This window comes from Amphiura filiformis, chromosome 15 (genome assembly GCF_039555335.1).
Source record: "Amphiura filiformis chromosome 15, Afil_fr2py, whole genome shotgun sequence".
Classification (NCBI taxonomy): domain Eukaryota; kingdom Metazoa; phylum Echinodermata; class Ophiuroidea; order Amphilepidida; family Amphiuridae; genus Amphiura; species Amphiura filiformis.
This window is the reverse complement of record NC_092642.1, coordinates 48,054,852-48,069,389: the sequence shown is the minus strand read 5'-3', so window position 1 is coordinate 48,069,389 and position 14,538 is coordinate 48,054,852. Positions and strand designations below refer to the sequence as shown.

Sequence of the window (14,538 nt, the reverse complement as noted above, 5' to 3'; positions counted from 1 at the left end):
CGTATAATAACTAGTATTAGGCCTATTATAACTCCAAATTGAAAACAAAATAATACATTTTCTTATTGAAATTACGGCGGATCATTGCTGCGCTCGAAATTCAAATAAATTATTTTCTTATTTTCTTAATAAAATATAATTATGCATGCGTATAATAACTAAACTCCGAGAAGTTTATTGCTATAGTATAACCGAATTGACAGCAAAATAATAGATTTTCTTATTATAATAACGGTGGATCATTACTGCGCTCGGGCGCAGAACATCCACTGTCTGAGTTGATGCGCCCGGGCGCAGTCCCTTATATGTAACGGTGGATCATTGCTGCGCTCGGGCGCAGAACATCCACTGTTGGAGTAACTGCGCTCGGAAGCAAAATAATGGATTTTCTTATTAAAATAACGGTGGATCATTTCTGCGTTCGAGCGCAGAGAATCTACTGTCGGAGTTGATGCGCTCGGAAGCAAAATAAAGTATTTTCTTATTATTTCTATTAGGCCTATGCATGCGTATAATAATAACTATAACTCCGAGAAGTTTATTGATATTTACTATTAGGTCTGCACTCGAAAGCAAAATAATGGATTTTTCTAGAAATTTTTGGGAAGATCTCAAAGACTGGATAAAAGTCAAGATCAGTATAGATCTAGCTATGACCCCTCAGTTAATTCTTTTTGGATCTAAATATGATTTAATTCTAACATTGATTTTGACTATTGCAAAATTACATTTGTATAGAGTAAAGATGACAGAGAAACGACCAAACTTAGATGTTTTAAAAAGGGAACTTAAGGTGGCTGTGTACTCTCAGACATGCATGTAGTAAAAGTGCAATAACTTTGTAATTATTCGCGCAAGACATATAAAAGTATACATTTTTATAAAGGCAAGACATCAATAAATCTTAATATAAATACAGATTTGGGGTAAAAACAACAATTATGAAGAAAATCACAAAAAAGTGAGTTTTTGGCAATATTTGTTAGGTACATCATAACAAAAAACACTCTTTCCAAAATATTTTATTTTGTTTTTAGCTCAATCTTGAGGCTCCATTCCAAAACGGTTTTTTATTTTTTGATATTGGCCTTGGTTTTTGAGATATTGACCATATAAGGCATCAAATTGAACTTTTAAAATTCACAAACGCCTATTTGCACAAAATGATGCCTAAAATCGGAAATAGACCAAAATATAAAAAATGAGAAAACCGTTTCTTGAGTCGATCATGCTTTTTACGATGATCATATTTGCTTACCTATAGATGCTGTATTTATTGAGTTATCGTGTACCTAAATCGTCATTATACCGAGAAAATGAACATTGAAATAATGGCCGTTAAAGTTTAAAGTGGTCACATTTTGCCCTTTCATCGAATCTCACAGGAGAATGTGGCAGTTTTCGTTTTTCTACCTTATATTATGTGAACATCGGGTAAATTCACAGCCCGTTGAGAAGTTTGAGCGAAATCCATTCATAACTTGATATTCAAATCGAGGAAAAGAACTTGAAAAAACCCACATTTTATCAGCTAAAACGGAGCCATTTGACCACTTGAAATTAGTGTTTCCAAAGGATGCGCCACGCATGCAGATAAGCGTCGGCGTATGCGTAAGCGTATCTGTGCGTTAACAAATTGCTGACACGATAGCATGGCAGCGATGCGTTGTTGCAGCGTGTCACCCCCGCTGATACAACAAAGGTTTCTCTCTTTTAAAATTGCAAACACGAATGAAATAGTGAAATAAAATCCATAAAATAAGCGCAGTTGGAGTTTATAAATCTGGATTTTCTTTCCTTGTATTTATAAAAAACATAACAAAGTAACAAATATCAAAAAGCTCAATTTTTGAAAAGAAACAACGTCTTGAGTACACAGCCGCGTTAAATGTTATTATAATGTTTTGAAATACCAAGCAGTATGTAGCCTAAAGTTACAAAAGTTTAATAATGAGTGGCAATCCTGGCAACTATTAATGTTATGATATAATTTTTCATTCCTGTGTATTTTTAATCCATAGTAAAGAAAGTAAAATATGCTCAACATGCTCAATGTGTGGGGGAGGAGGGGGTTGGCGGGTTGAGTCGGGTGGAGCTCATTGTTGATTGTTTGTTTTTTGTTTTCTACTCAATTTGAGTACAAAATAATCAGCAGTTAGTTCTATTCGCTCATTCTGTTGCTCTTTTCCCATATTTTTGTTGCTTGTTTTTCAATCCTCTTACAACTCTCTTGAAATGACTATGTCACTAATATTAATAAATAAAATGCACGTTAATGTATTTAAGGTCACTGATTAAGTGACAGTACTATGTATTAAGAAACTTTTAATAAAGACAGCTGTCTACAAAAAATATTAAAAAAATAAAAAATAAAAAAATAAAAAAATAAAAAATGGATTTTCTTATTAAAATAACGGTGGATCATTGATGCGTTCGAAAGCATAAAGAATCCACTGTCAGAGTTGAATCTTTCGGAAGCTAAATAAATTATTTTCTTATTATAACCAGGGAGCACAGAGTACTTTTTTTGAATTCTTAATGCTATTTTTAGTTGCACCATCAATTTGGATGGTCCATGGCAAGTATTTTAAGCACCGACCGGAGACCCCCAAAATATTCACACGGACCCCCAGGGGGGTCAAATCTGAATTTCATCGAAAGTATGTCAATATGGGTATCAAATGAAAGGAAATCACACAAGAAATTCAAATATCACAATTATATCTTGTTTAAACAAATCGTTTTTCATTTATTTTGAAAAAACGCCATATATGGCATAAAATATGTGTCAATGGATGCGTTATTTGTACATGAGCGTATTACAATGGCGTAACTCCTATAGGCTCAGGGTGAGTGAAACTGCAGGGCACCCCAGACTTGCACATTACCCTTATTTTCAGTCTAAAATGATCCCACCATATGCACCTGCTTCACTTTGAGCCACAAGCACAGGCAGCCACTGTGTATTACATTGAGAGTCTTTGCGACTTGATTGACATATATTGAAAAATCTTGCATTATCATTCTACTTGGCAATCTTACGATATGCATTGTCAACATGTTTTTTATTAATTATTTTGTATCTGCTTTGAGTCTGCTTACCACAGGATTGATCTCAGCCACAGGTGTGAATTAGAGAATAAGGGTATTGTTTTTAGCCCTGAGTGCATCTATCGTCTCATATAAACAGGCGACATCATTATTTTAAGTAAAACAACGAGGCGGCCGAGTTGTTTTACGCCAAAAAATGATGTCGCATGTTATATGAGACGATAGATGCACGACAGCGCTAAAAACAATACTTTTATTCTCATTCTTAAACACTTCAATTCAAATAAAAATATCATTACAAGTAGGCCCCCTATTACAAATATTAATGAAATTAAATCCTACATTTTGCAAGGAATTACCTAGGGCTTAAAATCGATCAGTCCCGTTGTTGTTATGCGCCTCCGATTGGTTCAAATAGCGAGTATGCAGTGTCGCGTCAATGCACATCGCGCTGACCCGTGTGATATCGTGTCATATCACACAGGTAAGAACCAATAAGATTGCAGGAACGTTCTCAAGTGTTTAAGAATCTTATTTAAAGTATGGCTTAATTATGTTGAACCATAATAACTTTACTGAAAAGTGAAAGTGCTGTTCAACACACATTTTAAGTTGCTCCTTAGCAATGTATAATTTTGTATTTAACATATCAAATGGTATACTACATATATCGCTTTGACAAGTTGGAAAAATTAAATGCCTTAGTGTGGTCTTACTAAATATACTAAATCAATGCTGTCCCATTGTTTTGTAAGAACTATTGGACAGTATCTCTAAGACTAGCTTTACTACATTTTAACAGCCCAATAACAATTAATGGTCATAAATGTATAGATGAGGTGACATCAGTGTATATCAACCAGGGCAATTGGAATAATATTGATGTTTAAAATGGCTTTCTTGTATGCCTACATTTTTGTACTAGATATGAAATGGACCTTGATCAAAGTATGATGCATACGCATAATGCTGGGCAAAGAACAGTGGAAATTGCCATGATGTGTGCCTGTCACCTTATCTATTATCCCCTTTCCCTTAATGTAACATACATTCTGCAAGTTCTTAATCTTGAATTACTTAATTATTATTTCCAAAATGACACTTGCTAGTAGTAGTCGATATAATCTGATCATCAATGCATTCATTCGTAGAGCCATTTCATTGATCTGAAAAGACACAAACAATCTAGTTTTACTCATGTTATACTCCATTTCATTTAATCTTGGCAGTGAAATGGACAAGTGAAAAACAATGTGTGCACAACTGTATCATGCAAGACATTAGCCTACCATTGCCAACTGCCATGATGAAATGACCTGAAATATTATAGGTTTGTCTTTGCTACAAACATCTTATAATTTACAAATCAAATAATATAATAATATTAGTGTGAATTCCCACTGAGGAAACTGAAGTGGTTTAGGCCCTATAGGAGCAAAAGTACTTTTAAATGTTTCTGTGGGAAAATCACCCCTGTGAATTCCCACTGAGGAAACTAAAGTGGTTTAGGCCCTATAGGAGCAAAAGTACTTCAACTTCAAAATAATTGCTACAACATAAACAATGAATTTGTCCAAAAATCAACTTTTGATATGTTCAGACTTTATCCCTGGATGTCTGCTGATGCCAGTGTTTTTGCTATGCTACTGCGCGTGCTGCGTACAGATATTACCACGCAAAGTTGTTGTGAAATAGGAGCATCGGCAGACATCTGGTGATAAACTCTAGTGCACGATATCCATCAATCTATATACTTTTTAGTGTGTAGAACTACAAAATGATAGGAAGTACAGAGAGAGAGAGCTGAATACCACAAAATCACCCGTCTTTTACAATGATTTATAAAACAAACTTTTAATCAGGTCACAACTTTTAGCGCAAAATATCCAATTGATGCATTTTTGTGCATACCAGGGACATAAAGGTAATATAAATGTCAGCCTGCAATAGAAAATTCTCCTCTGGGAAGGTTGCTAAGAGAAATGACTAATGAAATTCAATCCAAATGCTGCACAAAGAACTGCTAGACCAGAAATCAATCTCATTACAGGACATTGAAATGTTTGCAGTCAAGAGTTGAACTGTTTGTCAGCACAATACCGAGGTGTTTAACTAAGTGTTTTCATCAGAAGTGGACTGTTCAGAATCACTATACAAGTCTGACAACACATTAATGGTTATCAGTTTATTATTTATAATCAGATTAATTGTAACAAAATATGAAAATAATTAATATCATGCAGTGTCTCAATAAAGTTTTTTTTTTTTTCCTTAATTAAACTTGAAAATGTGATGAATTGGGTTGAGTTGCAGACAAACGCAACTGATATTGGCAATTCATGCATGTGGTCATAATTTATGAATATCATTTTTATCAACATATCATTTTTATCATGACTTGGATTAATTATTGTAAAATTGTAAAATAAAATAAATACAGAGATGTGATACAGTACATGGTCAAAATTTCCTGATATGCTTTGAAATTTCCTGAAAAAATGAGCTGTCTCATTCTAATTTCTATCGTGCAAGGCAAAATTTCCTGAAAACAATAAATTTTTAATAAAATTTCATGAAATCAGGAAAATTTCTGAAAATCACATCTCTGTATTAAAGTATAAAGTTAGAAACAGGGAATAGAAAACTTGTTAGAAATTCATGTGAACTGGCAAAAAAAAAAGTACAATTGCTTACGCTTAATATATCTTGCAAATCTATATTTCTGCATGGCGACTCCTTGACTTTGCAGCGGCTTTTGATAAACTTGGTGATATTTTCACTCCTTTGACCTTGCAGCGGCTTTTGATAATCTTGGTGATATACGTCTGAAATTTTCAAAATTGTGTTTAAGTTTAAATAACGTTTATTGAGTTTATTGTTCAGCAATAAACTTTTTGCCGCCAGAAATAAAGAGGGTCAATGCGGTTGCTATGATTTTGTTTTGGTTGGTTCTGGCTTTCGCACCATTGTTGTATTATTAAATTTTACTATATTACAACCAGAGGATGGAAAGTAAGCGTGGATGCGCTTAAAGTGTAACACGTGTTACCGTGGAAATGCCCATAAATGACCACATTTCACATGTCATGTATACAAGTCGAAATTCCCAATAAAATACATCAATTGGGAAAAAGACAATAGAGAGTCTAGAATAGACTTGGGACATAGACCTAGATATTCCTGCAGATCTCTGTGACAATATTGCACTTTTTTTTTGCAGATTTTTATACAGGCCTTTTACACTTAGCATTACGTCCAAACTTATGGATCCTGCTGAGTTAACCGACGCTAACGTAAACACATTGACTGATAGGGCCTAAGTGATAAAGAATAATTTAATCCCGAATTTAATATTTAACACTGGTCAGCTTGAATATTTGCCTGTGCAACTAACTTGTCTTGAAGCAAAATTGATTACGTATTAATGCATGAATGGTACCAGTAACTCAACTGATCAAACCAGTCATTTGATACATGATAATAACAATCATGACAATAAATATCAATATCACATAAATTATTTATATTACCATTAAAATATCATGTACGGTACCGTACAGGTATATGCTCATAGTAAAGTGGAATTTACATTCATGTACCATGATATGCTTTCTAAAGTGAAAGTCAAAACTTCATAGATAAAATGCAACTTACCAAGAATTCATATTCCTTCAGTCTCAGAAGACAGAACCACTGGCACTGGAACAAGCCTAAGCTTAGTCATGACAGTTGATACAAGCAGTCACAAACACCACACCGTCAGGTTGTAATAATCATGTTATCATGCTTGACGTGTCTATCAACGGCAGCTTGGATCTTATAACTTTGAGTTTAACTTCTTTTAAGTGGATCTACTCCAACTAGAACATTCAAATCATGCAATTTAACCAGTGCCATATAATTTGGCAAATTTGCCCACCACCGTGTGATAATAGCTATATGCAGCATGTCATGATGACAGGCTGCGTATAGCTCATTGGCAGCAATTCGCATACGAGGGCAGTGTTCGACTAATCAATTTTATGTGATTAATTACATGAAAACCATACACAAATTTTAAGTTTTTATTTTTGAAAAAATTAATTTACATGAATATCTTTCTTTTAAAACCAAATTTGTCATAGTAAACTGCATAATAAATAAATGCAGTCAAAATCAAAAACAGCTTTGATTTCCCTATACTTTACTGTACAAACCCTAATTTGACCCCACCTGTAACATGAGCTGTGTGTATTTTTTTAATGGTCTCCCTTTCAGGGGACATTCTAGAGGTAATAAGGTATCCAAAAAATACTATCAACTAAAAATAGCAAAAAATCATATTTTTAAACTCTAACATCACCTGGTGCTCCTGGGTTATTTTTTATTGTAATAGCTCTACGGAGAAGTTTATTACTATTAGGCCTATGCATGCGTATAATAATAACTATAACTCCGAGAAGTTTATTGATATTTACTATTAGGTCTATATAATGCGCTCGCAAGCTCAGATTATAATAAAGCGCTACGGAGAAGTTTATCACTATTAGGTCTATTGGTCTTACAAGTTTCATTTCTTTACTGTTTTCTTACAAGCCGACGACGAATGTCGGCTTGTTCTGTCTCTTCCCAATTCTTCTTTCTTCTTCTTACAAGCCGACGTCAAACGTCGGCTTGTGCTGTCTCTTCTCAATTCTTTACAAGCCGACGTCAAACGTCGGCTTGTGCTGTCTCTTCTCAATTCTAGTTAAATAAACTTCTCGGAGTTTAGTTATTATACGCATGCATATTAAATTTTATTAACATAATAAGAAAATAGCGTTTATGATTTCCTTATTCGTCAATATATCGTAGGCCTTGGTGTAGCCTAGATGCCGGCGACATGAAACCACGTTTATCGGTTCCTTTAATCTCTAACCACAAAAGGACGGTAGCATAATTATCCTCTGCCGTGGATTTAAAATTGACATTGATCTTCGCTTATGCTAATTTTTGGACCCCCTCCGCTTGTTTGGGAATCCACCTACTTATCTGTTGACTAACAAAGGCCGAATTGCCAGTGGTCATGTGTCAATCAGAATTATATTTGAATAGGAATTATCTGAGAGAGCAATTGCGGTTACATGAAAAGTACCGACAAGGAAACTTGAACGGAAAAAAAAGGAAAGAAAAAAAAGACAAAAGAAGAAAAGAATGTAGGACTAGATGAAAGAAAACAAAAAATAAACGTAAAATGAGAAAAAACATATTATATTATATTAGACTCTAGACTCTTTTTTTTTTTTTTACTTCCGGCGAAGAGTTACTCCAACAGTGGATCTTCTGCGCCCGAGCGCAGAAATGATCCACCGTTACATATAAGGGACTGCGCCGGGCGCATCAACTCCGACAGTGGATGTTCTGCGCCCGAGCGCAGCAATGATCCACCGTTATTATAATAAGAAAATCTATTATTTTGATTATTTTTATTAATATAATAAGAAAATATTAGTTATTATACGCATGCATTTTTTTTTTTTATTGATACGACAAGAAACTAATTTTTTTGACTTCCGCGCGCCGACGCTCCGACAGTGGATTTTCTGCGCCCGAGCGCAGCAATGATCCGCCGTAATTTCAATAAGAAAATATATTATTTGCTGTCAATTCGGTTATACTAATAGCAATTAACTTCTCGGAGTTTAGTTATTATAAGCATGCATATTATTTTTATATAATAAGAAAATATTAGTTATTATACGTATGCATATTGCATTTTATTAATAAAATAAGAAAATAATTCACTTCGGAGCGCATCAACTCCGACAGTGGATGAGCGCAGAAATGATCCACCGTTATTATAATAAGAAAATGTATTATATTGCTTCCAAGCGCAGTAACTCCAACAGTGGATGTTCTGCGCCGAGCGCAGCAATGATCCACCGTTACATATAAGGGACTGCGCCGGGCGCATGAACTCCGACAGTGGATGTTCTGCGGCGGCGCAGAAATGATCCACCGTTATTATAATACGAAAATCTATTATTTTACTTCCGAGCGCAGTTACTCCGACAGTGGATGTTCTGCGCCCGAGCGCAGCAATGATCCACCGTTATTATAATACGAAAATCTATTATTTTACTTCGGCGCAGTTACTCCGACAGTGGATGTTCTGCGCCCGGCGCAGCAATGATCCACCGTTATTATAATACGAAAATCTATTATTTTACTTCCGGCGCAGCAACTCCGACAGTGGATTCTCTGCGCCGAAGCGCAGAACATCCACTACCGGATGTTCTGCGGAGGGGCGCAGGAGCTCCACTGGTGGATGACGTACATACATGAATTTTTGGGAAAATCGCAAAAAAAACCTTTTTTCAAAAAAAAAAATTCTACGGTCGGGACTGCCGAGACGGTCGGTCGGACGAGGGCAAGCAAACAACTTTTTTTTGGCCTTATTTAATGTTTGATTTCAAAATTGGTAAATATTGAATAATGAAAGTACCTTGTTCATCAACCCAAAAGGAGTTGAAAGTCATACACAGTGAATGGGCTATTTCATTTAAAATTCATACTCCCCCTGTGGAAGATTCTGGAAATATCTTCCACATGGGGAGTATTAATTTCAAATGGAATGAACACATTAGGCAGCTCTGTTTGAATTTCATACACCCTCTGAGAAAGATTCAACCTGAATCTTCCATTGATGGAGGGCTGGTTTCAAATGGCGCTGCTAATGTGTTCATTCCATTTGAAATTCATACTCCCCCATGGAAGATATTTCCAAAATCTTCCACAGGGGGAGTGTGGATTTTAAATGGAATAGCCCATTGTGCGTGTTTGATGTTCATTTGTTTTCTGTCATTTATAAGGAAATGAAAAGTTTTTGTGGGGATTTATTTTCAATTTCAGTAAATGAAATATTTGTTTTAGAAAGTTAATATATGTAAACAGAACACAAGAAGGGAATCCTCACTAAAGTTACCCATCATAAATCTAAATCTGGTTAACTCCATGAGAACTACCTGCCGATTGGCCATAATGAATATTTTGTCCAATTTTGAACCAATCAAGGAGGGTATTTTATAGCAATCGTTTCAAGCTGTGACATGTATACCTCAGCATGCTGCTTTTAATTTGCAACTTTTGGAAATGCACACAATTTCATATACCGGTATCAATCTTTGTCAGTTAAGAACTTTAGGTATCAAAATGTGGTATAAAATTGGAGCTAAAAAGATTGGGCACATCAGTTGAATTGTCATAACATGACCAAGTTTAGATTTAGTTAAGATAAGATTTTTGTTTGTTTGTTTATAGACAGAAATGCTGTCTCTACTGTGTCTCAAGTTGTCAAGTTACAAAATTAAACATGGCGTTACTCTAACTTGAGACAAGACGGACTAGATCAAATATGTGTTTTATTTTATGATTGTTTTTTTAATTTTTTATCAGGATTGAGCCCACAACAAGTACAAGAACAACAGTTACAGCAGCAGCAACAACAACAACAACAAATTCAACAAGAACAATTACGTAAACAACAGTTGCAGCAACAGCAATTACAACAACAACAGCAGCAGCAGCAGATGCAATTACAAATACAACAACAACAACAGCAACAATTACAGCAACAGCAACAAATGCAGCAGCAGCAGCAGCAACAGAAACAAATGCAGCAGCGTGTATCACAGCAATCACCACAACAGCCACAAGTAGAGCTGATGAGTGATTACAATCCTCAGCAGTTGTTACAGCAACACTTAGCCATGCAGGGACTGACGCCACAACAGCAACAACACTATTTACAGCAACAGCAGATTGCAATGCAGCAGCAACAACAGCAGCAGGCAATACAACAACAGCAGCAGTATGCTGGAGTACAGGGTTACCCGCCTCAACAGTACTCCCAACCACAGCAACAACAGATGTATGCCCAACCGCAGTATTCTCAGCAACAGGTACAGCAGGTAAGTAGAAATGACTCTAACCCCATGAGAATTACCTGCCTATTGGTCAAAAAGAAGTTTTCATTATCAATTGGACCAATCAGCAACATTGTTAAAATAATTTCACTACGCAAAAAAATTGGGGTGAATTATTTGCAAAGCTCCATTCTGATTGGTGATTAAAATGAAGATATCGTGTAACTGACCAATCAGAGGCAATGTTAGATCGGCAGGTAGTGCTCAGGGGGTTAAATTTCTGAAAATGTTTTATCCTTTAAAGAGACTTTTTGTGATTTTTGCATCTTTTTTAGAGTATGGTTCAATAGATACCCATGAAAAAAGATTATTTTCAAAGTTTCAATTTGATTCTAAAGGCTCAGCTTTATCAGGCTCAGCTTTATCGGATGTTCTTAACATTGGTTAAAAGTGTGCTATAACATATGGCATCAGCAGACTTACAGTAAGCCTTGTAAAATGACTTGCATATTTTGATGTAACCTATTATTTTCTCATTGGTTAATCAGCAACAGATGCAGTTACAGCAACAGCAATTACAACAACAGCAAATGGCACAACAGCAGCAGCAGTTAGCTCAGCAGCAGCAGTTGGCTCAACATCAACAGCAGCTAGTTCAACATCAGCAGATTGCACAACAACAACAGCAACTAGCACAGCAACAGTTAGCTGCCCAACAGCAGATGGCCCAACAGCAGCAAATAGTTCAGCAACAGCAGTATATGCAATCACAACAAGCAGCTGGTTATGCTGGGCAGCATGCAGGGGCACTTGTTGAAGGTATGTTAAATCATTACTCAAATTAGGTTTTCCCAGAGTATTTCGTACTTGTGTCATTCATATTCATGAAAAAGAAATGAAATAGATGCATTTGTAGGATTGAAAGTTTAAATCAGTTGTGATTGTCAAATCCAAGGATACTCACATAATTTAGACTTTCGCCATCTTGGCTGATGGCTTCTTCAGAATGACCATTGTATCAACCAGTCAACCGGGTCATCGGCAGTTACTCTCTTATTGACGTATACGATCCACTCATAAGAACTCGGCAACCGAGGGATGCGAAAATCGCTGGAAGCAGCGGTCAATCCGGTGGGAAAAGTGGATCCCCAGTGGTCATTCTGAAGAAGCCATCAGCCAAGATGGCGAAAGTCTAAATTATGTGAGTATCCTTGGATTTGACAATCACAAACCAAACCTGATGAAAAAGAAAGTTTAAATTTGTCCTAAAAAATCGAAGTCGCACAAACTCAAAACCAATTTCATTATTTGATCATTGAATTTCATATTTGTATCAGTATATTTGCTTACATTAGACCCAGTTTTAACCACAGTTTATCAGTGGAAGCTGGTTGCCTAATGGATAGAGCATCCGTCTAGAGATTAGAAGGTTGTGGGTTTGAATCCCATGCCGGCACATTCCCTTGCTTTTGATGAATTATGTGCCGGTAGGGATTTGTGTTTATCTGTTGTCTTGTTTAATTGTAACACTTTGGGTTGTTAAACTGTTCTTTCTTTCTTACTAATCGTATTCAGTTTCCTCGTGTAGCATAGCTCCATTACCTACTTTACTTCCTTCTCTTGATTATTTCACAGGGGGCCACGTGTTTTGAACTCGCCACCCTTAGCGTTACATCACAAATATTATGAATTTTTACACCAATCAAGTTTCAAATTAGAATATCTCCACAACTATCAACCCTAAACTAGCAAAAGTATACATTTTTGGAAAGCTGAAGGCAAAAGCAATTTAAATATACACATTTCAACTCACTGTACAGGGTGACCTTGAAGTTATACAGGGTGGAATAAAAAAATCCAAATAAAAAAATGGGTCATTTAATGCATTGCTTATTACTAACTTGCAGTTATAAACTGAAAGTAAACAACATTGATTTGGTTAGAGGTTAGGGGGAGCCTACTGACTCTGGAAGAAAAAAAATCACAGCTGTTTGGTAATCTCGGAATACAGGGTGTCCCAAAATATGTTCACATTTTTTTACAATTCAACATATTTTGAACTGAAACATTTTACCCCTAACCCATACAAAAAAAAGCAAGTCCATATTTAGATTCCTCATCAAATTTCCTCTCAGAAAATGTCAACTTTGACTATGATAGGATAAGTAGTTAAAAATTTACAGCAACTTTTAGCTTTTGAAGACATCCGCATTGCTTACTACAGTGTTTAATATGAAAACGGGTAGTTTTGTACATAAAAGTTTGCATTTTATAGACTAAACCAATCATAAAGAGTTGAAAATGATTAAAAACAATTAGCAGAATTAATAATCTTTCAAAAGAGCTCTTAACCATGTCTGTAGCCCATATGGATGCAAAGATATGATCAGTTGATTCAACGCACACACACAAAATCTTTATTTCCCATAGACTTTGCACATACCGCCACCGCCTCATCCGCCACCGCCTCATCCACCACCTCGGTCATTCTGAACTCAAACAACTCTAACTCCACTATCTTAGCTGATAAACAATTCTCCTTTGGAGGTCTGTTAGGGCACTTATATAGCTACAAAATGACACCAAACACACTTCAATACCTTTTGTTTAAGCAGAGATATAACAATTTGAACGAGTCTCGATTTGGAAAAGCGTAACAACACCACCATTTTTGGGTGGCGAGTTCAAAACGCGTGGCCAGGGATGTCAGTTTTCAGGCAATTACCTGATTTCAGGCCTTTTGCTACTCCAAATTTCCACACTTTTATTTATTTTAAGCCCGTTTTGAGGCTTTATAGCCCAAATTTACGTGCTTTTTTTAGGCTTTTCCTGCCAAGTCACTTCAGGCCACTTTCATCCCTGATTTCAGGCTCTCTTACTGCATGGTAAATTCCCCCGAATAACTTTCACTTTCATTACATAGTTTTAATAAATGCTCCTTTTCTGGCAAATCATTGCATTGGTGTTAATTTGGTCAAATTCATTTTGTGTAAGCTTCATGTTCAATTAAAATATAGGCCTACATAATCCCACCGTATATGCGTACAGTAAAGGTGAGACCCCTAGGATGAATTTCTGTATACATGATTCAACAAAACGAGTTTAATAAAGCAAAGATCAATATTGGTACAGGTTCTACTTCCGAACAGCTCCCTATTGTACACCTAGGTGGAGTGGGACAAGAGAGATAAAGTAACTTGCTCAAGGACGCAACATATTTGTTTATTAACAAGTTGTGGCAAAGATCAATATTGGTACAGGTTCTACCTCTGAACAGCTCCCTATTGTACACCTAGGTGGAGTGGGACAAGGGAGATAAAATAACATGCTCAAGGATGTAACATATTGGCAATGACACGGTTTGATCCAGGGTTCCCGCTACACTGAGTTTTGGGGTCTTTAGCACAGTAAAATCATGAGGGACTCCATATTTTTCAAATTTTGAAAATTATGGGGTCCAACCTGGATCCCATTATTTGAGACCAAAATGTGATAACCGTGCCAGAATTTGTGTCTAAGACCCCAAAAATTGGTTTGGAACCCCATTTGCAGATTATGGGGTCCAACTGGACCCCATATTATTTGGACCTAGCGGGAACCCTGG

The 14,538-nt window shown here is 36.0% G+C and overlaps 1 protein-coding gene across 1 annotated transcript in view; it reads left to right on the top strand.

Annotated features, from left to right (window-relative positions):
- Positions 1 to 14,538, top strand: part of LOC140170995 (uncharacterized) — a gene marked incomplete at its 5' end in the record, with an annotated part of 81,166 nt that overhangs the window by 52,845 nt on the left and 13,783 nt on the right. The window contains 2 exon segments of the mRNA XM_072194181.1: positions 10,465 to 10,979; positions 11,483 to 11,753. Of these exon segments, the coding sequence (XP_072050282.1) occupies positions 10,465 to 10,979; positions 11,483 to 11,753 (786 nt within the window).